At 45.5% G+C, this 26,823-nt stretch overlaps 1 protein-coding gene across 2 annotated transcripts in view; it reads left to right on the forward strand.

Annotated features, from left to right (window-relative positions):
* vps13b (vacuolar protein sorting 13 homolog B) overlaps positions 1-26,823 on the forward strand; it is a 312,159-nt gene that overhangs the window by 56,996 nt on the left and 228,340 nt on the right. For both annotated transcript variants that reach the window (XM_030102906.1, XM_030102905.1), the window contains exons 17-19: positions 6,393-6,577; positions 20,768-20,902; positions 21,516-21,695. In XM_030102906.1, the coding sequence (XP_029958766.1) occupies positions 6,393-6,577; positions 20,768-20,902; positions 21,516-21,695 (500 nt within the window). The remainder of the gene's footprint in view (positions 1-6,392; positions 6,578-20,767; positions 20,903-21,515; positions 21,696-26,823) is intronic.

The following is a 26,823-nucleotide window of genomic DNA, read 5'->3' on the forward strand; positions in this document are numbered from 1 at the left end:
ATCAGCAGTCTGTCACAAGGCATACACACAGAGATACACATACATGACGGGTAATTTAGAATCAAGATTAACCTCAAACACATGTTTTTAAACTGTGGGAATAAACCAGAGTAAAACGCAAACCTCAATAGTCCCTCAGACGTGGACTCGAACCGTGGACAGTCTAGCGCTGAGTCAAAACTACTTACCAAAACACTACTGTGGAAACCAGACTGCCTGCTATCTAACCCAATTGACCTACAGGTGGTAAAATGACAAGTTCCCCCCTCCCCCAAGTTGCCAACGTAGGTGTTTCTGTTCAGTGTGAAGTTCTCGCTCCCTGCATGATTTACAGTCTTCATTTGCTGGCTTTGCAAAGACACTGTAGCGAGTCTTTTGTAGTCAGATAAAAGAGGGGACTTGAGAGCAGCCCATAACTCACTCTGGTTATTTTCAAGAGGGGGTCAGTGACCTTGGCTAGGAGAGATTTGGATTTCTGCAAAGCTTCAGATCACTCTACACCGCAGGAGAAAATCAAAAAGGAGAGAGCGAAGGTAGAAGCTGTCAGTCTTTCTTCCCTCCGCTTTCAGTCCAATTCCCTCCCAAGGAGCTCTGAAAATGAGAAAACAATAGCAGTCAAGGTATTTGTCAACACCGTGATACGAGGAATGTTTGTGCTGGTGAATTAAAGTAGGATGTGACAGTGAGTGATTCCGAGCAACTGCAAGATAACATATCAGCAGTTTCAAGACAGTGGCTATCTGTTGTATCTATCAGGCAAATATGTCGAACTATGACGGATTACGTTGGCACCGCTGTGGACTCAGTAAATAGTCAGATAAGTTAAAGTCAGGAGAAAGTCACAGTTTGTGGGGCTTTGTTCAAACAGGTCGGCTACCCTGGTGTTGAGTTCTCCCAGTAACTTTCAACTTTAAAACGGCTAATATGATGAAGCATATTCCAGTTTTCACACCCAGCGCTGATCAGATCCACCTGTGTGAGAGAAGCTGCGCCCGTCTCCGTCCTGTTCGGGATCAGACACCTTGCTCCACATCGTCCACCGCCAACCTGGTCCCTGCAGCTGTCCGTGTAGATTTTTGGAAAGAGTGAGGCAACTGATTTTGGTACTGTACAGGATATGAGTAATAACAAAAAATGCAAGTTCTGGAAAGTGCAGGCAGGTTCCAAGCTTGTATCCTGGCAGGCGATGCAAACCATTAGGACCAGCTGCTCGTGGCAGCACTCCCTCCATCACTGCAAGATGCTGAGGTAAAAAGAGGGGAAAACCAACAGAAAAACACACACCAGCCGTTCTTTTTGCCTTGTGTTTACCTTACAGTGGCAATATTTGAAGATTTTTGTTTGTTACTTAACATGCAGGGTTGATTTTACTCTTTGAGTGCTCATATAGTGACACACGACCCAAACAGCCTTTCTCAGTTAGGCTACCTTCATATTTGACTATAAAGTACACAGCAACAACATGCCAGTTCCGTACCCAGTTCCTGTCTCAGTTTGTACTGGATCTTTTCCAAATCACGTTTTTAATGAGACTCCCATGTTAGATATTATTTTACCTGGAAAATAACATGACTAGTTTGCGGTCTCTGTCCCTCTAAGCACCCGCTCGCTGTTTTCCGTTTGTTTTGCACCGTTTCGTGAAATTCTTTTTGTTTTTTTCGATGTCTGTTTTTGCTTCCCCTGCCTTTGCTCGGTCTGTGAAAACACGCGTCCTTTCTCTACCTTTGACACAGTCTTTTTTCGACTCTCGGATTGGCGCTGGTTTTTATAATGGTTCCAGTTGCAGGTTATTGCAGCGGCAGGCCCCCTGTCAGCTGTAGCCTCATTACTGCTGCTGATCGCACTCTGGCTCACCAACCTGCTCTTATTGGTTTTATACGTGAGTGTGTGTGTGTGTGTATACAGGTGTTTATGAGCTTGTGTGACAGCATATGTGTTGGCACGCAAGAATATGTGCATATTTGCACATTTACTTGTATACATTGATTTCTTTGTCCGTCCAGGTGTGTATAGTTTTATGGTTTTGTCTCTGAGCATTTACGTGCTTGTGTGTGGCCTCTGTAAAGCAGCAGTTGTGACCTGTTGGCCAAAACCCAGCTGGATCTGTCTAAATATAGTTGTGACCGCAGTTGGACCAGACCAGGAAGCTGATTAGCCTGAGAACCATCGGCCCAAAAGAATCCCACCAATTATGACGTGAAGTGGGTACGGTGTATTGGGTTACCTAAACGGGCCATCCATAATCTCAAAAAAACATTCCACAGCCACTTTTTGAGATGTGAATTGATATATTTACGCACGATTCTAAAGGTTAATTGCAGGACTTTTAACAAGAACTGTTGCCACCTACGATAGGAATGGTGTCTGGCTATGATATACTGAATTGCAGCAAAAGGATGGAGGTGAAATGATAACTTTTTGTGTTGCTTCTGATGGAAAAATATCCTCCCCAAGAGGATTCCTGCGTTTCTTCATGCTTTAGACATAATATCAGCAAGAAGTTTTGCACAGCCGTCAGCAGTTGTTTCTCCATGTATTCATACTTTTGGATGTGATGTGATTATGCATCAAAATACTGCAGGTCAGTTTCTGTTCTGTCGTGAAAAAATTCTCTCAATCTCAAGAAATACAATGCTGCACAAAAATTTTTCGTCATTAGCTTGATTGTAAGACTTAATTTTTATCTTTTTTTGAAGACCAGATTATAGAGTTGACAGGGATCAGTATTGATGCTCAGTGTATTTCCATTCTTCTTCTCTGCTGCTTTATCTGATTCAGAGTTGCAGAGGGCTGAAGTAGATACATATACTCACATCTACATCTGGTTTAGACCGTTTTCAAGTGAAAATGTAAAACATTTTTTGCATTTTGGGGGCCAGTTCACACGACAACGGTGGATGGTGCCACTGCTGGAACTTTTCAACAACGCATTTTATTCAGTGTTTCTGCCGTTGCTTTGGAATTGCAAAACTTTTCTGAAATGAAAACACTTTGAGTTCTCAGAGCTTCTCGCTGTGAGGACAGAGCACTAACCACCGCAGCACTGTGCGGCCAGAATTATCTTCAAATCCATGCTGTTGGGCTGGTCGAGGGAACTGCAGCACCTATGCAGAAAACAGATGCAAACTCCTCACATAAGACTCCCCAACCAGACTTGAACCAGCAATGTTAACCACAATGCTACTGTACAGCCCAAAATGCATGTCTTCAGATTATTTTCTAATGTAGCACAAGAATGTCGTAAGTTCAGTGTTCACATGTCTGATTTGAAGCGTTCTGTTGATGACATTTGTTGCCTGCTCTGCCTCCTCCGTCGAACATATCCACAGAGGAAACAGCCGGGGCGACGAGTGCCACAGCTTGTACGGTGCTCTCGGGTCTGACTCACCACCTCTGCACAACACCATACCTCGTACTGCCCAGTTCACTGTATGGAAAGATTCTATGCCAGCCGACCAGCCGCTCACCCAGGCAGACAGCGGGTCCGCCAACTGGCCCGTGGCAGCACGGGTGTAGTCCTTTGTCACTCAGTCACGGCTGTAGCAAAGGACAGGTGGGGAAATGAGGGCCTAATGTTGTTGAAATGCACCAGGGAAAAGCATATTTCATTGGCTGAAGCACGTAATTTTTCATAGCTCCGGACTAATTTTAATTTCCTTTTAACGTAGCTACTCCTGGTGGCCCCTGCTTTTTAATAAATATAAAAAGTTATTGACTTAGTGGACTATTGTGAGGTTACAGGCAGCCAGTTCATACTCTGAAGTACAGGTTAAGGAGCTGATTTCCTAAATTATGAGTCAGGCCTTGAAATAGAGTTTTAATTTAGTGCCTTTTCTTCCCTAGAGTGTAGGTCCAGTTTGTTAATATGGATTCTTTCTTATAAGTGGACCTTATTTTGTTTCCCGAAGCTTCTTTTCATGTCCTCAGATTCGTGGATTACTGAGTTTTGTTTCCGTTTGGTGATGCTTCAGGTGTTGTTTTCATCTGGTGGATCTCTGCATTCCCTTCAAAGCACATTGTAGCGGTGAAAAGCAGCCTGCCAGAAAGCTGTTTACCATGTTGCAGGAAGAAACACTGACCGTGCCAGCTACTTAATGAAATCCGATGAGTGCCTGGCTGTCCTCACATCCAGCATTCCCGAAACACTCTAATGAGAGCCTCTGCTTCTCATTTAATTCCAAGATCCAAGTTGCTGTTCGCAGAGAATTGGGCATCATATAATAAAAACAGGTGCATAATTAAAGTTTTAGGGGACCACATGCACATGACAGCTCCCCTTAAACGCTATAAACACTCAAATAAGCCAACAAACTTTCATCCCTTGCCAGTCCTCTCATTGAAGTGGCTTTGCAAGCACATTTGCTCTGCATGTGGGGACATTGTTGTTGCTGGGTCCCCTTCACTTTCTTTTGTTCAGCCGCACTGAGAACGCGCCCCTTGTGAACACGCAAAAAAAAAAAACACACACACAAGAAAATCAGCTTGATTGATGCCTTGTTGTATAGCATGCAGCAGTGGTGACGTTTAATAGCGCAGAGGCATGACACTGCGTGGTTCAGTTCGGTGCCAAATGCGCCACATGTAGCCAGTGGGATCCTAAATGTTTACGTGTGCTTTCAAGGTAAACTCATTGACCCTGTCAGGTTCGTACTTTCTCTATGCCTTAATCTTTTTTTTTTTAACCCTACACTCTTACATCTCTCGATCAAACCCTCTGTAGCTTTTTTTTTTTTTTTTTGCCTTCGTTGAGTCGGCAGGCGGTTAGTAACCCGGGGTCCGCCTGTGTGCAGCTAACAGCTCATGTCACCCCGCCGAACCACCCAGGAGCAGAAGAAAGGGAAAGATAAAGAGGAGAGAGAGGGAGGGAAGCAAAGGAGTTAAACGATTGCAGAACTACTCAGTGAAGTGAAAAGGGAAAGAGAGAGAGAGAGAGAGAGAGAGACCTCATGACGCACCCCACCGGACCCAAATGGATGTCTGATTATATGAACTGTGATGCTCTTTCCTGACATGCTGCAGCCATCTCTGGAAGAGGCCACAATTCTATTTTCAACGAAAACCCCCATTAATCGGCAGCACTGTCTGGACTCCCTTTACATTATGGAGGCGATTGAGCACGTGTGCACACACACACACACACACACACACACACACACACACATATGCACAAGCGCTGCATGTGCATCTGGGCACATGCATTAAAAGTGCATGTACATCTGGGCTGGGGGCACTGCCAATGCTCGGTCCCAGCCCGAGAACCACCGAGAACACCAGAGAGGAGCACAGGAGTGGAAATATGCTTGTTTTTCTGTGTTTGGTTCAGGCCTCCTAGGTGTTTTTCCAGTGAATGGGGGCTCCTGAGACGCGGAGTGGGATAGTGAAAGAGAGATGTGAACGATAGAACTCGTTGGTGGAGACCGTGACAGGTGCTCCATCAGCCCCTCTGCAGAGTGTTATTCCTGGTTCCTAAAGTGCATGAGCAGAAATTCCTTTTTTTTTTTTTTTTTCTTCCCGCCCCCTTATGTGGCGAATGATATTGTGGGACCGTGACTTGACAGAATGGATATACAGGCAGCTACGCGAAATGATGCATGGCTTCAAAAGGCACTGTTTTTGTATCAGTCTGCTTATGTGTCAGGCATTAGGGGATGAAGGAGCGTGCTTTGACACTTTTCTAAATATGTGACAGAGGAGACAATGACAAGAAAGACAGGGGAATATGAGAGAGGAGGAATTAAAGAACAGGAAAAAAGAAAGCGCATGTGGTTGTGTGTATGTGTGTGTGTCAGATGATAAATGAGAGCATGGTCCGCTGAGGTCCTGATGGACAGCGGCCTGGAGGACCAATGGACTGCGCTCTTACCTCATCCCCCCGAGTGCTCAACTCATCAGCTCATCATACGCACAGACTCGCACAAACGCTCTCCCTCCACACTCCTGGAGACAGATTAAATGTTAAATGCGCAGAGATTCTTTTCAGGGTCAGGTTTCTGGGCCGTACATCTTTTCACATAAATCATCATCACAGTTTTGACGGAGGGGAGAGGAGGGTCGGCAAACTCGCCCCACCTGCCAAGTAACTAAGGAAAGCTTGGCTCACACTTGGTACTCCTTCAATTTACTGTTGGAATGCGCTTCTACTTATTTGGCCCTTTGCGCTATCAATGAGCTGTTTTATATTGCGATGTGATATTGATGGATTTGTGGAAGCTGTGAACCATTTGTTTCCACTCGTGTCCATTTCATTCAGTGTGTATTGGCATTTATGCACAACGCTCCGTTCCTTCATTTATTGCCACTATATCCGACTCTCTTTGTGTTTTTTTTTTTTCTTAATCTTTCATCTAACGCCTCTTTTTTTTTTTTTTTTTTTTGGTCTCATTCTCCTCCAGGACTAAGAGATCTTCAGTCCCCACCACAGAGTGCATCTTCGAGCTTCCTCACTTCACCATACAGGCCACCAGGGCCCAGACGCTCCTGCTCCAGGCAGTCTGTCAGAGCTGGACACACAGCATGGTCAACGGCTCCCCTCTGACGCTCAGTGAAAATCTGCTCAACGAGGTGTACAAAGCTCCAGGTAAGCGGCGAGCTCAGCCGCATGCCGACACAAGATCCGTTATGCACGATAATCCTGCTCCGTGGATTTCTGACAGTAAACATCGGTCATCGGGCGAGGCCCGAACAGTGAGACAGACGTGGACTCCATCACTTTCTTCAACACGGGTAGTTTGGGAGCTGGATGTGATTAATGCGCTTTCTGCTGCGTGCGTGTCTGAAATGACCCCCGGACCTCCCCACTGACACTGTACTGTTTGGCTGCACGCTGAACTTTCCATCCAACACACCAGCAATTACTGTAGGTGTGTGAAAAGAGCAGGGCCAGGTTCATCACCGAGGAGGGAAAGGCATGTGTTTGCAATTCTGCAGCAATAGCCCAGATATGTGTTTTTCAGCTGCTTTTATCACACAGTCATTACTGTAGGCTAACATTTAAAACTCTGCAATGGCACTTATCTGGGGAAAAAAATGCTAAATTTATGGCATCCTTATTAGCTACAGAACAAAGAGCGTCGTCATCTTGTTTCTTTTTGAAGTTATATTTTTAAGATTGTGATACAGTATTTTACAGAAAACCAGTCAACCTGCTCGGGAGCGACGGACAAACAGCATGCAGAACCTGTTTCAAATAGATAAATGATTTTTTAGGTAAACACATTGCGACACTTAAAGACCCGTCATTGCCGTGCCCAGTGTGGGGCATTGCATCTGCAGCCGACGGCAAATTACCTCTGCCTAGGATGGATGCCTTAATGGTCAAATAATAAATTTTGCCCCTTGTTAAGGAAAGGGAGGGGAGCCTGAATTCAATAAAACAGTAGCGTTTCTCATGACGGTAGCATCTGGACAGTCCTCTGGAGGGCCCGGGATTTTCCAACTCATTAGGATCATGTTGTTTGGTATGCCGTCAACATTCTCCCTCCGCCGAGCCAGCCAAGCTACCTTTTTTACCGTTGTGTAGCCGCCAGAATTTATGAAACTGGTCTCCCGTGGAGTGAAGTCAAATATTCCTCTCCCCTCATTCTGCCTTGCTCTTGGAACGGGGCTCAAATAGCGACATGGAGAAACATTTGCACATCTGGTCCGTGTGCTGGCAGGTTACAAAAAGAGCAGCGGGGGGAAAAGAGTTTGGGCTTCGAAAAAGCAAGAGACTGAAGGGGAATAGGTGATGTGTTGTGTAAGTATATGTTTAGTGGGGAAAATACTCAGCAATAATTCCTATGATATAACCCAAGATGTCTCGTGTTGTATCTGCTTTTGAGATTGCGGTGACACTCGCAGGCCTTAAGGAAGATGTTAGCTGTCCGAGCTCCGCTCCGTCTTTGGTGTGACGGCTCAAGCGTGTGGAAATGGAAAAAACAGGAGATGAAAGAGGAGAGGCGGGACACAGTTAATGGAGTTAAATAAAAAACTGGATGAAAGTCTGTCTACGCTGCACGCTGCAGTGAGGTACCTGCAGGGACCTTGTGAAAAGCCCTCCAGAAAACAAAACAATTTGAAACTCTGATTTATGAGGAATGCTGGAAGACGTAGCCAATTATATCTCTCATACATTGTTGCCCTTTAAGTAGATCAGAGAGGGAAATTGTTTGATGACCCTTGCTGTAGTCAGTCTGCCCCCCAAAGTGCATCCTTGACAGAGCACTTGGGTTCCTGTGGGCGCTGAGGTTGTGTCCACACTGCAGCGGCACGATGGGACTTTGCCAGCTGGTCTCTGCCGACTGCCCGCCTTTCCACTCTGCTCCCCTCTGTACTCCACTTCAGTTGGTTTCCCTAAGATCAAGCCGAAGTGATTAGCTCAAAGACATGTCTCAGAGGTCTTTAACTGAGGCTCTTCTTTCTACAAGATTGAAAATGATCCTCTGAAAAACAATGAGGCTGTGCTGCTAATCAGACGACACGGTGCCGCTTTGTTCGTCCTCCGTATGGTTTGAAAAAAAGAAGAAAAAAAGTACAAGGCCCACATTTTTCCTTCGGAAGGGCTGCAACTGTTTGTGGTAAAAGCAGCCGGTCTGGTATAATGCTCACGAGACGTGGATCCCAGTCCGCATTGAAATCCAGTGTTTCTTCCTGTGTCACCAAGGAGCACTCGGCAGGCTCACGCACACACACACACACACACACACACACACACACACACACACACACACACACACACACACAAACACACACACACACACACACACACACACACACTGATGCAGAGGTTAGATATCAAACACAGCAAACAAAACGTAGCTCACTTTGAACATGTGTTTTCTCATTCTTGTCGGAATTCGTCCTCCCTTCCATGCTTTTGATGTTGCACGGGTATTTCAATAGTGGAAGGTGTTTCATATTGAGGGCTAGCTGATAACACAGATGGTCAGTGTCCTTCGCGGGAGGGAGCCGTTTGGGTATGCGATTTCATTCACCGTCCAAAGGAAATTCCACATTTCAGCAACGGGCGAACTCAGCAGTTTCAGCTTTACGCTCACAGACCGCAATGTATTCCTCAAAGTATTCAAAGATGATTTCAGTGCATTGATTTCATCGGAGCTGACTTGGACCCAGACTTAATACATCTGAGGTGCTTCAGGAGTTTACCAAGAGATAAGCAGATTCACAAAAGTCACCTTGAAATTTTATTTTCTTCCAGAATATAACACTGCCCGGTGTACGATCGGTTTGTTGCCCTGCAGATTGTCCGACAGTGCAGAAATCCTTCAGCATTGTGAGAATGGTTCCGAAATGAGACAATGTTCCACCGCTCTCCTTCGCATTCCAGTGAAGCCCACACGAGTGTTGTATTTTATTGGTGAGCTCTGCAGCAAACAGTGTGTCATACTTTAGGTTGTCTGGGAATGGAGACATGATCCACTGGAAGATGTGTGTCCAGCTGGTGCAGGTGCGTTGTTGGTGCAGCGTGTCTGTTAAAGCTTCGTCTCGTCTCAGTTCAGCTTTACCAATTGTTCTCTTTTTACGTTGACAGACGAATTGCTTCACTTTCCGTATCGCTTAACTCTTGTTTTTCCCCTTCCACCTCCGCGATTGTCATCACTTCGCATTTTAAACGTTTTACACCAGGATGCCTTTGTGGTTTGTATTGTTTGAGATCGGAGCCAGTAATTCCTGCGTCAAATTTCTAGCCACTGCTCACCTCAGATTCAGCAGTGCACTGACCACAGTGAGCTCCCACACTACTGAACAGTGTGCTTTGCATTTGGTCAGAGTGTGTGTGTCTAGTTTTGCCTCTGTAACTTTTTTTTGCCATTGCTCAATGCAGTGTGCAGGATTCCTGTTCATGTAAGAAATGAAAGATATAATTATCTTATTTTTGATCAGAGAAAAGTAAAAATTCTATGATTTTTAATCTTTTTTTTTTTTGTGTCCAGTTAAAGTTACCTTCATTCTCTCAATACTCACACCAAGAAATAGTTTCTGCTGAGACCAACTCTACGCCATAAGTCCATTGGTTTGTCACCGCCTCAAAGTGCTCAGCTTGTAAACGTGTCTTTCCTCTTAGTATGACCTTAGAAATGCTCTAAACTAATAAATCTAAATGTTGGAAAGTTTTTGAGACCGAGCATAAAAACAGTTGGGCTGTAAACGAGCACTACTCCGTGTTCGGCGTGATTACCTAACGTCTCCGGTCGTCGTCCTGCTTCGCAACTTGTTAGCAACTCCTTTTTTTTAATATACGTAAAAACTCCAGAAATTACGAGAGGGGCATTCAGTGACATTCTTCTTAAACTGTAAAGCATTCACCAGCCTTATATTTACAACAGACCTTGATTCATACTTCTCGTCATATCCCATTCAGAAAAGTGACTTCAGAACGAGGCTACTGTGCAGAAACAGTTATTTTAGGATCAATCCGGCAGACGGCTGAGTCATGTTCTTGCACCCTGATACTTGGCAGGAAACTGGAGAGTATATATGAGACACAGAGGTCAAGATTCTCCAGATCAGCAGGGTAAAACTAATGTTAGGTCTCACATACATGAGTATGTTTTCAAGTGACAACGCTAAGCCTTGGTTGCATTTTGTAGGTCCGTTTATTTAACAGCAGTGATGAAAACGCTGCTACTACTCATATGCACCATGGCCATACTGCAGTAATTAGTTTTTCATGCAGATGCACGAGTGGATTGATAATGGCAACGTTTGCTTTCAGAGTGTCATGACTCCCAGTCCATATTCTCTTGGCACAAAATACAGTGAAATGTGAAAAGAAAAAACCCTCCATTTGCAGCCATCTGCAGCCTTTATCATGCATACTTTTACAAATTCACCCTCACGGTATGCTTTTGATTCTTCACTAGCATGAAGGTAGCATTCACAGCTGCACTGCTGATCTCTCCGCTCAGGTTTCAGTGTTGTGATAGCACCACTGCTCTTACTAAAATACTTCAAATACCCACTTAACAAATCAGCAACAGAAGTTACTTTAAATGAAATTGTTTACTTTGTCATTTTCACATGTTGCAATATCATCTATGCCCACATTGTAAAAGAAACGGACGTCACTACCTGTTCGTTCCTTAAAAGCACAGTCGGTAAGGAAAAAAGCTTCACATCCTGCCTGTTCCTGCTGCATTTCAAACCAAAACAGAGTTATAGCAGAGCAGTGTGCAGGCCAGTGCCATTAACTTTGTAAGCCCGGCCGGCAGAGCGGGAAAGCCTGAGCGTGATGCCGAACCTCGCATTCCTTTCCCGGTTCAGTGACTTACAGAAGGCTGCATTTGAAAGACAAAAGATCAAGGTCATTTAAATAAGCATAAAATTGGCATTTCCACCAGTGATGGATTCAGCTTTAATGCCGCTACCACAGCTGGTTTTCTGGCCACAGAGCTCTGTGGTGGTCTGGACTGGGATAAGAAGAGGGGGGCCTGGTAGAAGTTGGTTGGTGGTGGTCACCAGCCGTGCTCTAGATGATTGCTGGGTGATATACGAGCTGTGACATAGCTTTAGCATGACAGACACGGGGGAGAAAGAACAGAGGAAGAGGAAGAGAGAGTGAGCGATATAATGAGCGGCATGAAAAATGAAAGAGAGAAGCAATAGAAAGGTTGAAGGGAAAAGTGACAGGATGAAGGAAATAAAGAGACTGGGAGTGTCGGGCCGACCCCGGTGCCCGGGATTACGAATGGCCAGAGGTTGCCTTTATTAAACCCAGCTCTGGCACCTTATTGAGTGTCAGGTCAGGCACTTGCATATGCACAGATGCATGCCCACCTTCATCTTTAGTGGATCCTATATGTACTGCTGAACTCGCACCATATGATCCCATTTAAGGCAAATGACGGCAAGAATGTTTGGACACAGAAAGCCCATGCTCTCATTGCATAGCAACTAGAAGCATGTTGATAATATTAGTCGGGAACTTATGCTCTCACTCAGAGCCGTATCATTATTAAAACAAGTCCTTTTGTTTTTAGTTCCCCCTACACTAACAGTGGGGAGAGGAAAGAAGGGATTGGGGACAGAAGAGAGAGCGTGTGTGTGGAGAGACTGGAGCCTTTTCAAGGTCACATTAGGAAGACTTGTTTATACTTTTCTTCACACTGATATTTCCCATTCCTCGGAAACAAGTGTGATCTCTTAGTCCATGTCAACAATAGTTTTTACGCATTTTTGCACTGCATGAAAAAAGTCTGCTCCTGTCATGGCCAGAAGTTCACATCCCTGTGATCTAACTGCCCCCAGGAGCACGAGTCTGACGCAAATCCCCCTGTGACGCTGCGGCGCAATAAGTGTCGGTAATAGCTCCGTGTTATTGGAGGGGAAAAGTGTCCATTTTCATATCACTCTGTCACCTCTGTAATCAGATATCTCGTCTGTTGTACGTATTAACGTTGTCCAGTCCCAGATTATACCCCTATACCATGCCTCTCTCCCCCTCTGCTGCTTATTATTTGCCACCAGTGCAGCTGTTGGTAGCTTATTCTCAATTCAGCTGAGCTTTTCTCTGAATTTCCTCTGCACGTTTTCGCTGACATGGCCTTCTTTGTCCCAGCTTTACTGCCCCTCATCGATTAATCAAGAGACGCCAGACGAACATGCAGCATCGCCCCGTCACACACGGAGCCCGTACCCTCGGCCCATGGAGTTTGTTTTGATAGTCCTCTTTCATTGTTCTGCAGTGAAAGTGATAGACGGAAGAACAACAGTCTTCTTTATGGTCTGTGGTTGTCACAAATGTCAGTAAAAAGATGGGAAGCTTAATGAAAACCCTGAGATGTCTGTTTCAGCGCGGCCTGGCCCCTCACTCAAGCATCCGCGCTCCTTTGAAGAGGTAACTTATTGGTTTGAGAGAAATTTCGGCCTGTCTACTTGTCCGCTTCACGGATTGACATCAGGACAGGAAGAAAGCAGGAGGGAAAGGGGAAGAAAGCGGGCTCTTTTTCATCTGCGTGCAACCTTATTTCTGACATTAAAAACACGTTGTGCCAGCATCAGAGAGCCGATAAATAAATCTCGGATGGAACTTGAGACGGTTCTTGTCAATGAAAACTTCAATGAGCCACAGACGGCTCTCGCTGCACTCCCGGCAGATTGTGATGACGTTTTAAGTCAATCCAGACTAAGGCCTTCAACTGCTTCTCTTTTGTCTGCTCTTTCTCCGCTGCTCCCTTCAGTCCCGGGATGACACGAGCCTGCGGAGTCGACACAGAACAGAAGTTTGTTGTGTTGACCCAAAATTAGACACTGGATTACATGGAAAATCATATGTTTAATGGGGGAAGAGGAATGCGACACGCTCGAGGTCTGTGCCTCTGAAAAATACCTCAGGTCAAATTTGTATCACACCACAGGTTTCACATGCATATGGAGAGTTATACAGTATATTTAAAGCAGGTAGACACAAACCTCACCCTTCAGCGTTGAGCTGATGTCTTATGAAGCTCGTTGTGGGCGACAGTCTTGTCATATCCCGGCACAGCACTCCTGTTGTCACTCTTCTTTTCCTCACAATGTTCACTCTTCTTCTGGCTACAAAAAAGGTCCGCTGAAAGAGTGCCAAAGATTTTCTCCCCCCATTTGTTTGAATTGTAGCCCACTTTTCTGTCATGGGAAATAGGATGTGATTTCAGGCATCTTGGAGAACGTGGACGAACCCAGTATAAGACCTGGAAGCCTGAGTGTCACAGCTCTCTAGTTTATGTTCCTGATATGAATCATTGACAGTTTTTAGAGGCCAAACTCCACTCAGCACTAACTCCAGCGTGCAACTGGCACAGTGTAATCCTTGACTTGGTCACTGTGTCCGACATTTTATTCAGCTGGCTGAGCCCAGGTAGAGAAGAGTTTGTGGAGATGTGTGCGCTTGTCTTGTAGAGCTGGAACAGCTCGTCTCCTCCATGGAGGCTGAACTGAAATCTGATACGAACACCCCCTGTTGCCGGGGGTTTATGAAGCATTACTGCGGTAAAGACTTGTCGTCCCCGGCAACGTGTCGTCAGCGGATGCTGGAGCCGAAATGCGTTAAACAGACCTCAAGGTGTGCGGAGTGTTTTTTGGAGCGAGGCTTGGATCGTTGAGCAGTCTGTTCAGGATGTGTCTGATACGATGAGGTGAAGACACTGTGTTTTGGGTGTCCGTTTACACAACACTGGTGGTCAGAGCCACTAAAATGCTTCTCTGAAATCATTTTGATATCTCTGAAATCATCACTGGTAGCGTAGCAGTAAACATGTCGGAAACCTTGCTGTACATGGAAAGCACTGAGAAATCCAGAAGCTCCACAATGGAGTTTTTAAGCACCCACAGTAGACTCCTTGAATTAGTGTGACAGTTTTGTGTTGATATCATCTCCCAGTGTCTGCAGAGCCGGCTTCCTGCTGCGAGCGAACCGTCCCATCTAAGCACAGTGACTAGTGCCGCCTGAGCACATAGCTTCACGTCACGGGGCCATAAATTTCCACTGTAAGTCCCATTGAAGTGCCTCGGCAGCACCGAAACCCCAGTCACGTCTTGGCTACCACCACACACAGACACAGTCAGCCCCAGCAAAGCACAGACATAAATATTGATCTCAGTGGATTATTGATAAACAAGAATGCTCTGCTCCTTTTCTCTTTTAATTCTTGCCCATAAAGCAGGCCCGGCGAGGAGGGGAAAGCCTGAGAAAAAGAACCAGCATGACTTACAGACGCACTGATCTTCAGAGTTGAGAGAGCGAGAGAGAGAGAGAGAGCAGTAATCCAGAGCTGCATTTCAGCAGCAGAGAGGCTGGTTTAGTGTCATTAGCTGCGGTCTGTACTTTCGAGCATCTCTCATGGTGGAACCACACTGGCATTCCAGCCTGGCTGCTACTTCAAAGCCAGAATGCCCCCGTTTCTTATGCTAACCAAATTTGTCAAGGCAGCATTAGGCTGGGGATATGGGAGATTGAGAAGCAGGCCCTCTCATCCAGAACTGTGTTTTAATGGCCTATCTCACCACCGGCTAATCATCTCGTTACGAGCGGCGACGCGGGGATCGTCTCTGTCACAGCACATGTTCCTCTATCACTCTTCTTCACATCTGTCGCTTCTTTTTTTTTCTTACTCACTCGCCGTCCTCATTTGTCGGGCGACTTTCAGCTCGGTGTTTTGCTTCGTCTCTTGCCCCCCCCCCCCCCCGCAAAAAAGCCGCTACACCCCTTCACTGTCTTCCAAACCTCACTGCCTAGGCACATTAGTGTTGGCCAAATTGCTTCCTCATGAAGACTCCTTAATTGTGGTAATTCGGTGGCAGAGGGAACCACGGTTTAAATGTGCGGAGAACATGTGTCACTGCTTTAGCGGGCAGACAGAAAGGCAGGCAGCACCTGGCAGGCATGGAAATCAGGAAAATTAGAACCCCCGGTCTGCGCTACCACCAGCACTTACACCCTATCACTGTCTTTATACCGTGACCGCCTTACACACCCCACCGCCACCGCCACCAGAACGTCGGCTCACTGAGGACGCCGCTCGGCCACTGTGTCACTCTGGCTTCTGTCTCTCAACCCAGTTGCATTTACGACTGCAAAGAACATTTTATTTGTACATGTAAGTGTAGAAGAATTCACTTAATAAGCTACAAATATCCAAAAGTACATGTGTTTGTGGTTCACTACCAAATCTTAGCCACTGCTGCTTTTGTCCCTTCATTTATGTGAAAAACAGCTGTTGTTGTTTGGGAATCGAAAATGCACGCCATCCTGAGTCCAAGACTTTTCTCGTTAATAAAATGATCCGAGCCAAATGGGATGATGGCATATTTATAACGTACCATCATGACATTTGGCTTGGGTCATACCTCCATTTATTTTCTGTACCTACCTTTTTTTTTTGTCAGATACTGGATCATGGATGGTTTTTGGATATGTTTTTGATAGTTTTTTTTTCATACAGGTATGCGCTTTTATAAAAGCATGTACTTAAAAGTCCTAATCTCACCTAAAAGCTTGCACACTATTGACACAAATCATCCAATTTAATCAGTTGACTGTTTTGTGAGCATTAGGCCAATGTGTATTTGCAGTGTGTACTGATTTAGAGAAAACCAAAAAGCTTGGAGTTGAATGCAAACGTGGCAAATTGCATACACATACTTGTGTGTGATGTGCAGCACTGCGTATTGCGTGGCTCGCTGCTCCCGCTTTGGTCTTCCGTGCATTCTGCCACCCAAACGAGAGTTTCCCAGCAGTCGTACGTCTGCACGGCAGTTTTCTGACAAAGCTTCTCTCTTCTGAGCTTTAACTGCGGGACAAACCACTACTGGTTCACCTTGTCTGTTTTCCTGTCCCGCTCTCTCAGCATGTGTCTGTATATTTGCTGCGTGTCAGTTCTGGGCACGGTGCCAGCGGACCTGCTCCTACTTACGGCTCCTACTTCAGCCCCTCCTGACTTAGGAGAGACAGTTATTGTTTCTGCATCAGCACTTAATGGCTCAGCTGGCTGCTTTCAGGCTACCCAACCTGTCTATGTCTACCTCTTTTTCTGTCAGCCCCCTCGCTGCTGTGGGCCCGCTGCCAGACTCCAAGGTTTTTTAGTGCTTTAGGTTCTCTTTCCCCCTTTAAGTCTCTCTTTCCTTCGTTTAGCTGTCCATTAGCGTTCGGCAGCTAACGTTTGCCGTCAACGGTGGCCATGAACGTAGAGGGCGAACATGTAATCTCTCTTGAATCAGAGCAACTTTTTTTTTTCTTTTCTTCTTTTTGTGCAGTGTTGTCATGTTGTAGTATGCATCAACCTGTTGCCAGATTTCCATTTTTCAGCCTCAGTTCTAGCAGGGGTTATTGGCCTCTCTGGATGTTGCTGCTGAAATTTCAGAGCATACATTAAAGATTGCTCGTAGAAAATGCCTGATTTTTTTCCCCCCACCTCATATATCAGCAGCTCTGTCTTCCCATGTGAATGCTTTGGCCGATTCTCTGAAAAAAAAAAATCAAGTAAATAACTTTTCCAGAGAATCGGAAGCAAGAATTTCTCAAATATTTCCAAGGTTTTGTTGGAAATATTCTGTGAATGCTTGTTAATGTAAACTGTGTTGAGTAAGTGTCCAGCTTTAGAGGAAGTCGGCGTTCCCATAGCAGTGAGAGCAGGACATGCTGGAATGTGTGAAGCATGGCTTTCAAGTCTGCAGATGTCCAACATACACACAGCCACACCGAACAGCGTGCACGCCAAGTAGTGAGGCGCTCCCCTTTTTTTTTCCTAATCAACTCGCTCTCTCTCTCCCTCTCCCTCTCTCTCTCGGCCCGTCCTTCCCATCACCCACTCCATGCTTTCTCATCAGTGTGCAGTATAGCATATCCAGCTGCCCACGGTTGCCCTCTCAGTGTTTGATGGAGTGCCATAGCCTCTGGCCCCTAGCTGTGTGTTTATGTACTTCTTGCACCTGCCTTTGCTTGACGAGTCACAGCACCACACACGTTCACTTGGTCACACACAGAAACACACAAACACAAGTGCCTGCTCGGGATACACACACGCACACACACTAATGCACCTTACACACATGAAACGCGCTGAAAACCGGCAAACTTACCAACCCTTGTGTTTTTTTCCTCTTCCTGTGTACCCCCACATTTTTATAGTCTGACAGCTGGACAAAACATTGTCCAGAGCCCCCCCACGCAACGGCCAGCAACCCAGCAGGTGCACTGTGCCCTTTAGGACATCTACGTGGGCAAGAGGGATATGTTATACCGATACCCCCAGCGCCATTTATCAAAGAGCAAGCAGAGCGGAGGGAATGGCCCTCGTCATGTTCCAGACCGGCTTGCACTTTTAACATTTCTATCTTTTCCAGACCCGGAGGAGCTGTGTGTTCCTGTGTCTCGGCCTACTCCTCACAGTTGCTGCCTTCCCCCCCCCCCTCATATCAGTGAAGTTCTGAAAAAGGCCAAAGGGTCACTGAATCTGGATATCCATTTGCTGCGATGGCCTGCTCTTTCAGAGAGATGGTTCATATGTTTTTAGGTTCACTGAGACGGAGTTAATAGAGCCAACTGTCTGATGCAGTCCTCTCATGGTGAATGTATATAGGTATACTGTTTCCAGGGGGAGATGGGAGTCGAGCTTTATGCAGTACGTTTGTCATTCTCTATATTTCCCTCTGGTCTTTAGCACATGGAAAGAAACCAGCAATGTCCAAGCTGTTTGTGCATCACAATGTGCATTTATTTAACCATAGATTAATGTGAACTAAAAGTAGTTGGTTTGGAAACCGTTTTGACAAAAACACAGGAGGCTTTCCAGATATCTTCACTGTGTTAGTATCTTCTCCGAGCTAATATAGTTCAGTTGATGGTGCAAGAATTTTCTTTTTTTTTTTTTTTTTTTTTTTGGAATAGTATTTTTATGTGACAATATGTCATGTTTAATTGAAAAAAAAAATGCATAGTAACACTTTTTTAATGCACATTGAAAATATAAGAAATAAGATCAGATCTGCTTTTGGGGACTTTATGTGTGAAGTTTGCATCTTATCCATCTGCGTGCTTTGCTTACTTTGGTGCAAAGATTTGGTGATGTGATTTATTGTGGTGTCTCGATATTCGCGCTGTGATAGACTGGGATTGATGGGATAAACTTAAGACAAACTGTTTTATCTAGAAACCATCTCCACGACTCGCCTGTTGTCTTGAAGAAAACTTCCTTTCATGTGACATTGCACACTCTGTAATCTTAAATAGGCACGTGCACTCATTGTAGAACTGGATCGGGTTTTTCCCAGATATTTCCTATTCAAGTATGTAAAGAAAGTTAATAGTAGGTCGTCATGAAAGAGCCTGATTGCAGTTGAACTGTGGACGGTCTCCGACAGCAGCATCGGGGGCCGGTCGGTAGAGCCTCACAGAAACCTGCAGCACTGCTGTTTGACCTGCAGATATATGAAGTGGGAAGCAGAGACGTGGAGGGAGCCCTATTAACATTACCATCTTCCATCTGGGCTCACGCAGGGCCTCTCAGACAGCAGGTGAAGAGGTTGATGGGTAATTTGTCTGAGAGAGAAAAAGGGGGGAAGTCAGTGGTTAGGGATTTTAGCAATTTCCAGTAATTCCCCTGGTTAAATGTGCTCTTTATGTATGTCTACCCAAATCCCACCCTTACCCACACTGACTGCAGTTTTACGACTTCGCCACACCAGAGCTGTTAGTTGACTGAGATTAACAGCAAACAAAAAGCCCAAAACTTGGAACAGCCCCTTCAGGTTACAGCTTGGATTCCTCAAGGAGGAGGAGAGGGGATTTAAGAATCCAAGACTTTTGTGAAGAAAAAAATAAATAAACATGTCTAAGAGTTAACTGATAAAAAGTCAAAAATACAGATGTGGATTTAGAAAGCCTTTAAAAGTCTGCAGATTTTTCTGTCTGGCCGCTTCAGAGCCTCCTGCCAAAGGTGCTTCCAGAGCTACTGGTAGCTCTGCTCATCTGTGCCTTATTAATGCGCTACCTTCTCTCTCACCAGTAGCTCATAAATTCTTACCGTTCGTCCTTGTGTTTAATTTGTTTTTCATCAATCTTTGTGGTTACTTATGGATATCGAACGTTTTATTGCCGCCTGTCCCCCCTCCGCGACTCGTCCACCGTCGTGTCGCGAGGAAAAAGCCTCACTGAGTCGTAAAGTCGGCATCAAAGTGCTGCGGACGTTTGTAGGAAATGAAGTGCTATCGCCGTACGAGGGGATTACTTTGAGAAGTAAAGCCTTATTGGAACAGGTGATGTAAGAATCCAGCGTGATTCCCTCGGACAGTTCCAGCTCCCTGGAAGAATGTAGCATGTGATGGATGGATCCTCCTCTCCTCTCTCAACAGGCGGTTTGGCACCGAATTCCCTCAAGTCCACAATACCTTATAGCGCGCCAGTACTTTCTCCCTCTTCCTCCTGCAATGTGTTTTAAATAGCTTCTCACCATTGAAATAACTCTGACATATCATAATCGCGAGTGTGTAATCCCCCTCGCTCCTTGCCACGGTGCAAACCGTTTCATTTTGGAGAGATGGAAAGACGGGGGTTTCTTCCACTCCAGGCTGCCATTAGGAGAAATAATCACAGAGTGAGGAACACTGGAGGCTCCTGTGACGTAATGCTGGTGTGAGGTGAGCTGCAGTTGACACTAAGCTGGATGCAGGCGTGACTATATTGGATATTATTTTGGAAAGATAATTCCTTTATATTGACCTATTACTCATACTCCCAATAGTGCCTGTTATTTAACTGAAATTGATTCAAATCGGGAGGTTTACTGGAAACTTGTAAAACATTCAAACCAATTTGTGACAATTTGAGTTTGTTTTATGCCTTTCAGGATATCAGTGAAGACTTTGCCGCACTGAATCAAATCACCGTTAAATGTTTTCACCATCAATTTTTTTGTGATTCATATATTCAGTGGTGTTGTGATTTTTTTTTTTCTCCCCAAAGAGCAGATTGCAAGATCTCACTGAGGGATTCACAGTGATCCTCTCGCTGTTCCTCCTCATGCAGCTCCGTCTCATTGCCCCAAAACCACCACTTCAGAAGAAATGTAATGAAAATGTGGAAATTTCCCGAGCCAGTAGTCGACTCCCAGCAGTTTCTGTGTGGCATTTAATATTATGCTTTAACACAGTGTTGGTGAAATCAGTGTTTAGGAGCACCTGGTTGGTCAAGAACAATTAAAGGCCAATCACGTGTTGAACCAAGCCACAGAAGCGCCGTTTAGACCTGCTGGACTGCAGTTCATTTTCACTTTTTCAACATTTTTTTTATTAGGTGTGAAATATCCCGGCCCGTCACCGACTCTGGAAGGCTCGGTCCAAAACCTGGAGCTGAAGTTCTGCAGCCGTGCGACGGTGAAATGCGCCTCGGGAACCGTGGGAGCTGTAAAAGTGTGCGCCAGGACCCCAGGTGTGTGCAGCTGTGCCCTGTTAAAACTTTACGGCCTGTGTAGGAGGGAAAGAGTGAGACCGACTAGACTCTTCTTTACTTCTCTTCTTAACTCGTGCTTTTACACACTCCACTCTGTCTCTGTCTGCCCCACTCAGTCTTTATCTTGATTCTTCTCCAGCGACTTGATTCGGTTGCTGTTTTTCTCCCTGGGTGCCGCCATTGGGCTGCGGCCGTGTCTTTGATGGCGAGGATGTTATTGGAGCTAGTGTCATAGCACAGAGTTCACAAGGTCAAGCTGCACTCATGATGTCAGGCGTATTAGTAGATCTGTTGCAGCTGTCAGTGTAGAAATGCAAGTGGAAAAAAAAAATCATATGCAGTTAATTTTCCTTTTGCAAAATAAACATCCATGAAAGGAATATAAAATATTGTACATTACACAGCAAAGGAACTAAAATATAAAGGCTCCTTTCATGTTTCTTCTGTTAAATCAGTTGATTCTGCATTTTGTATTTTGGAGCTGGTTGTAAAATGTGACACATTCTAGTTTTTTGCGTGTCCTGAACCCATGTTGAAGGGAGATGCTCTCATTCTGGTGTGTTTATTTCATTTGGGATCTCATCTCGCTCAGGTTCTGGGGAGGGAGCAAAGGAGAAGCTGGTTCCTCTGATTCAGGGCCCGTCTGACACCAAAGAGCTCCACATGAGCCGCTGGCTCAACGAGATCCGCAAGCCCGAGTCTCTGCTGGCCCCCGACCTGCTGGCGTTCTCCGTCCAGGTCCCTCAGCAAGGAGACGACTGCAGGAACTCGGGTATGTCAACCTCTCCTCGGGTCTTCACTCAGCATGAGAAAATGTTCTTTATGATTCGCTATGGCTGCACAAGACGCTGTAAATTCATCATCACGACATTAACATGCGCTGTTATACATATTGCAGCTATTCAGGGGTGTCAAACAAGGTCCAAATTCATCCATAATTGGCATAACAGCCTTCAGTTTTAAAGTTTTTCTTTGTTGTGGTGGATGATATGTGGTGATAATATCTCTATTCTTCCTAAACCAAACAAGTACTGTAAAAAATGACTACAATCTCTACATGAAGCCAGTTCTAATACTATGATATGGCCAAAAAACTTCTCCTGTAGCTTTTGCATTATGCATCTTTTTGCAAACTCCCAGCATGACTTTGACGCTGATGCTAGATTTCTCCCGGTCATGGCAGCATCACTGATATCTAAGCTCTGATCTCAGTGTTGTCTTCGCTACTCTTAACAAATTAGATACTAAAATTCTGCTTTCCGTGAAATTTTTACAGTTTGCTTGGTGGTTTGGCAATACAGATTGGAGCCTCTTGCCTGCCGATTTTGGCCCACGGGCCTTATGTTTGACACCCCTGCAATAAATCATGCTGCAGTGGACTTCATGCTAACATAATTTGCCCAGTCAGATGGAAGTTGTCCTGTTGTACAGTCAAAAGAAAGAACTTCAGAGCCCAAAGACATGAACATCACCTTAGGTTTTTTGCCTGTGTAACATATCGTAAGTACATGAATATCAGATCTTCACCTGATAATGTGCATCCCTACTCCAAACATATCTGAATTGAGGAATTTAACGTGATTAGGAGACTTTTTGAACCAGTAGCTGCAGTCGAGGAGACGCTGCAGTGTTTTCTGGATGCACAGCAACTCAAAGCTGAAGTCCTCCATCCCTCCGCCACTCTGACTGTCTGGCCGCAGCACCGCTCTCTCCTACAGTACGAAGCACAAGGCTTTGTGGGAGAATTTTGTACTCAACTTGTGTATTTTTGAAATCACATCCCTGCATTGACATCTAACTTTCTTCGCTCATTTCCTGGTGGCGGCGTTTGGGTTTGGGCTCATTTCAGACATTGGTAGTCGATATTCCAGCTCTGTCATTGGTGATCTGACGCCAAGTCCTCGCTTTGAGTGGTCATATTTTCCTTCCTCCCATCATGTCACGCGGTGCCCCCTTTCACTTATTTGTTTAGTAAAGCCAATAAGTGTTTTCCACTCTACTATCCCCGAGGCGGGATTGGCAGCCCCGCGTCGCCTTACAGGCTCAACGATTTCTCTAAACAGCAGTTAGACTCTGTCAGCGCCGGGCCGAGCTGGATAACAGCAGCTAACCACCTGAGGATTGCTGCCGATGCCTGTTATGATGTCTGGTTGCATTTCTGATTGCATCCGCAAGCCAAAGATTACATTTCTAATGTCGGCCCGTTAGTGCGAGGGCGTGTGGGACTTTTCAGTAGCTACTCCAAAACACAAAGAGCACAACTTAGCATAGTAGCTTCCAGAGTTTTAAGAGCTGTAGTGATTGATTCACTGCTTCTTTTATCATCTTGTGTATCTCTTTAACAGTAGCCAGGCATGACTTCATCTGCACAGCGAGGCCTCTTCGGATCTGAAATAACTCTTTCACTGTTTTTTTTTTTTTTTTTTAACCCGTTGTTGAAGCCATGTTTATAAGCGTATCATCCATAACCTCTTCTCCACACCTGCAACTGGAACTTCTTCAGAGAGTCCTAGTGGGCTCCCAGGAAAGATTGATGCCTCTGGAAGTAGACGCACTTGACAGTTTCTCCTATAGCGGGGTCTTCGATTGCTCCCATGTCTCAGAAAGATCTCAGTAGGTGTTTCCCTCAAAGTATTCAAGTACTTTCTGGACCGTTATCCCACAACCTCATTCCGTCCTCGACCCGATACAAGAGAAGCCTGTGGTGACAATGTAAAACAATACACCTCCGGTATTTGTTTTCAGGGCTGTTTTCAGAGTCGCAACTGTACATCACTTTTAATGCAGGGCTGCAGAGATTCACCGTGTGGCCTTGACTCTCATAAACTCCCATCGCCTCGCCCTGAATCATATCAGAGTCCCAGGCCTTAAACATGTCAGGAGCGAGACGTCCGTAGAGCCGGCCTCTGGTGCGTTCAGACCGAAGAAACAGTGCAGCTGCGGCTCCGGGTGCAGCGTGGTGAGAGGATAAGTGCAGTTCAGACAGCAGATCTGCGAGGCCATGCCTAACCAGGCCCTGTATTGCTGCTTGACTGTCACCCAGTCAAATATTATCTCATTTCTAGAGACGCTGGTGCCAAGACATGGCTATAAATTGAAAATGTAAGACGGGGAAAGCTTACATTTCATAGGTAACTCACGATTTGATGAAAGTGAGGGTACTCGATGAATAAATTTCCAGAGAATTGCAGTGACATAAAAGTGAATTTTAAAAGCAATGTTGTATTTTTGACAAGTGGGCCTCGGCACCGTTTACAGCCTCACAGACAGAGATAGATAATTTTAGGAACTCTGGTAAATTCTGTTTATCGCACAGCCTCAGACTATTACTGTGATTTAGGGAGCATATTATTTCAGCAAAGCAATGCCTCATAAAGACAGTACATAGTTTCCAATATTAAAACCTGATCCGAACACAAACCAGAAAACCTAAAGTAAGCAAAGCGAGCGGCGGGGAGAAAGAAGATGAAGGTGAAAAGGAGGTGGGGGACCGACTCCCAGAAGCACTGGATATGTCTCCAGCAGATGTGAAGCAGTGTAGGCCTGCACTCCTTCTCATCGCTGCCGCTCCTCTTTTTTTTTTCCTCCTTGTCTTCTGTGTTTAATGTTGTTTCGCTGTCTGTATACGTCTCTCCCTCCAATTTGTTAACTGTGCTTACCTTTCTCAGTTTTCCTTACTCAAGATCAATTCATGTCTTTCCCACGAGGGGAGGGGGGGGAGGAGGGGGGGGGGGGGGGGAAACGACACTGGCTTTACTTTCTTCATTTTTTTAATCTCACAGAGCGGCACAGAACCGCCTTATTCCCATGCTTGTGCGGAAACGCTGTGCCAGACATTCTTCTTTTATCTGTAATATACCTGTCAATACAGCCAGGCTGGAGAGAGCAGCGTGACTTGACAGTAACAGTTTCACCAGACTGGAACATTTCTCTCTCTTTCCGTTTGTGTGTGTGTGCGTGCGTGCGTGCGTGCGTGCGTGCGTGCGTGCGTGCGTGCGTGCGTGCGTGCGTGCGCGCTGCGTCAAACATGCCGCCCAGGGAAAAAGCTCGCGAAGTCGCTGCGTGTGCGCAGGCGGTGTGTTTGGAGGACCATTTGCAGGTCTGTGTTTTGTACGGAGGGTAGTCTCACATCAAAGCGTCCGGTCAGTCCACATGTCCCCTGTCCCTGCTGTCATCCAGAGGGTGACCGCGAGCCTGTTAGGGCGCCGTTAATGGAATGATGGATGCAAACGCCTCGTTCAGCCCCAGATGAAAGGTGGCGCAGCACCCTCTGCTCCCAGAGGGCCCGGCTCAGAGGCTCGGCGCTTCGCGATCGCGACGTTTCTGAGTTGTCGGAGCACTTGGCCCTGGCATCAAACAGGTTTTATTCATCCCATGTGGTGCTGTTGATCCCATTTAGCGAATTCTTACAGTGTGATCGTTATACACTGAGCATCGGACCAGGGTAGAGTAGTGAGAGAAAAGCCATAGACATACTGAAAGCATTATGCTGTAATGACCCACAATCAACTTTTATATTCTATTTTGCATTTGATTTGTTGCTCCTGGTGTTGGTGTGGATACAGACGGGTCCGTCTTCTCAAAGCATTATGGTGATTTGTAGAGCTTGTTGGTGATGGGCATCGAACTGCCTGTGTACCATTTGAATGTATTCATAAACAAGCCTTGGTGCTTTTTACACGCCATACTTTTGTATTTTCGTGTTTCAGTAGTATCTGATTGACTGCAGTTGATTTTAGGTGGAGAGACGCCTTTTCCTTTGTGTTTCCGTTCTGGTCTCGTGTGTGTGATCTCTGTGTTGTCTCATTTCTTAGGGTTTGTGACAGGCTTTGGAAATCACCCGCACTTTCATTAAGGATCATTTAATTCGTACCAGAAGCCGTTTCCTCAACGGCTTAGCTTCTCTGCTTTTTTTAGGATCTCAGAAAGGTCCGTGTCTCTCCGGTCACATCTGAAGCAATATATTCAGTTTGCACGACTGGACATTCACATAAGTTTACAGCATTCGTTTGGACACTTTGCTACTGTACAGTTGTCTGTCTGAGGTCTTTTCGTTGTAACGTCACAGTGAATTGGACATTCTGTGCCATGAAATGTAGATAGTTTTAATGTCGTCTCCATCCATTTCGCTCGTTTTAAATCTTTCATGCTATGAGAATTCAAGGAGATAAGTAGCTTTGTTATATGGCCAGCAACATCTGTTTTCTGTCTAATTGTTTACCAGTAAATTAAAACCAAATTCCAATTTGCTGAGAGAATGCAGAGAGTGGCTTTGGTGGCTGAGGACGGCGGTTGGAGGGAGTCCCTGTGCACTTGTAGGACTCCTGCAGATGCAGACGAATGTGTTTTCATTTACCAGACTTGAGGTTGGAACATTCTAATAAATTAAACACAATTAAAGGCGTGGGTTTTAACGCCAAAGGACTTTTCTGCTCCGCTTTGAAATGTCCTTTTTTATGGATCCAGAGGGGTCTCATAATTCTGTATGTGGCTGTTAACCCTTTGCATCACAGTGCGATGCTCTCAGATATGGTCGACTAATTGAGCAGCCCGTCCAGACGGACTCCTCGATAAGGAGTTCTGGCGTACATTCACACGGTTTGATCGATATTTTATCTCGTTTTAAAAAGGAATGAAATGTGATTCATGCTCCATTGTTGCACATGAATGAGAAGTCGATGCCAATAACCGAGATGAAAAATGAAGTGAGGGACGGAGAAGCTGATGGAGGCCGTCCAGGCAGCAGGAGTCAGGCTCTGTGCTCGGTGGGGTGAGGTAGTTTCTTTTAAGTCACAGCAGGCAGCAATCCAGGTTGGCAGACAGGATCAGAAGGGCACAGGTTAGTCCTCCACATGGGCCCAGCTGAGAGCCAGAGACATGTCATTATCCCCCAGCGCACA

The sequence above is a fragment of the Salarias fasciatus genome, chromosome 11 (assembly GCF_902148845.1).
Source record: "Salarias fasciatus chromosome 11, fSalaFa1.1, whole genome shotgun sequence".
Taxonomy (NCBI): domain Eukaryota; kingdom Metazoa; phylum Chordata; class Actinopteri; order Blenniiformes; family Blenniidae; genus Salarias; species Salarias fasciatus.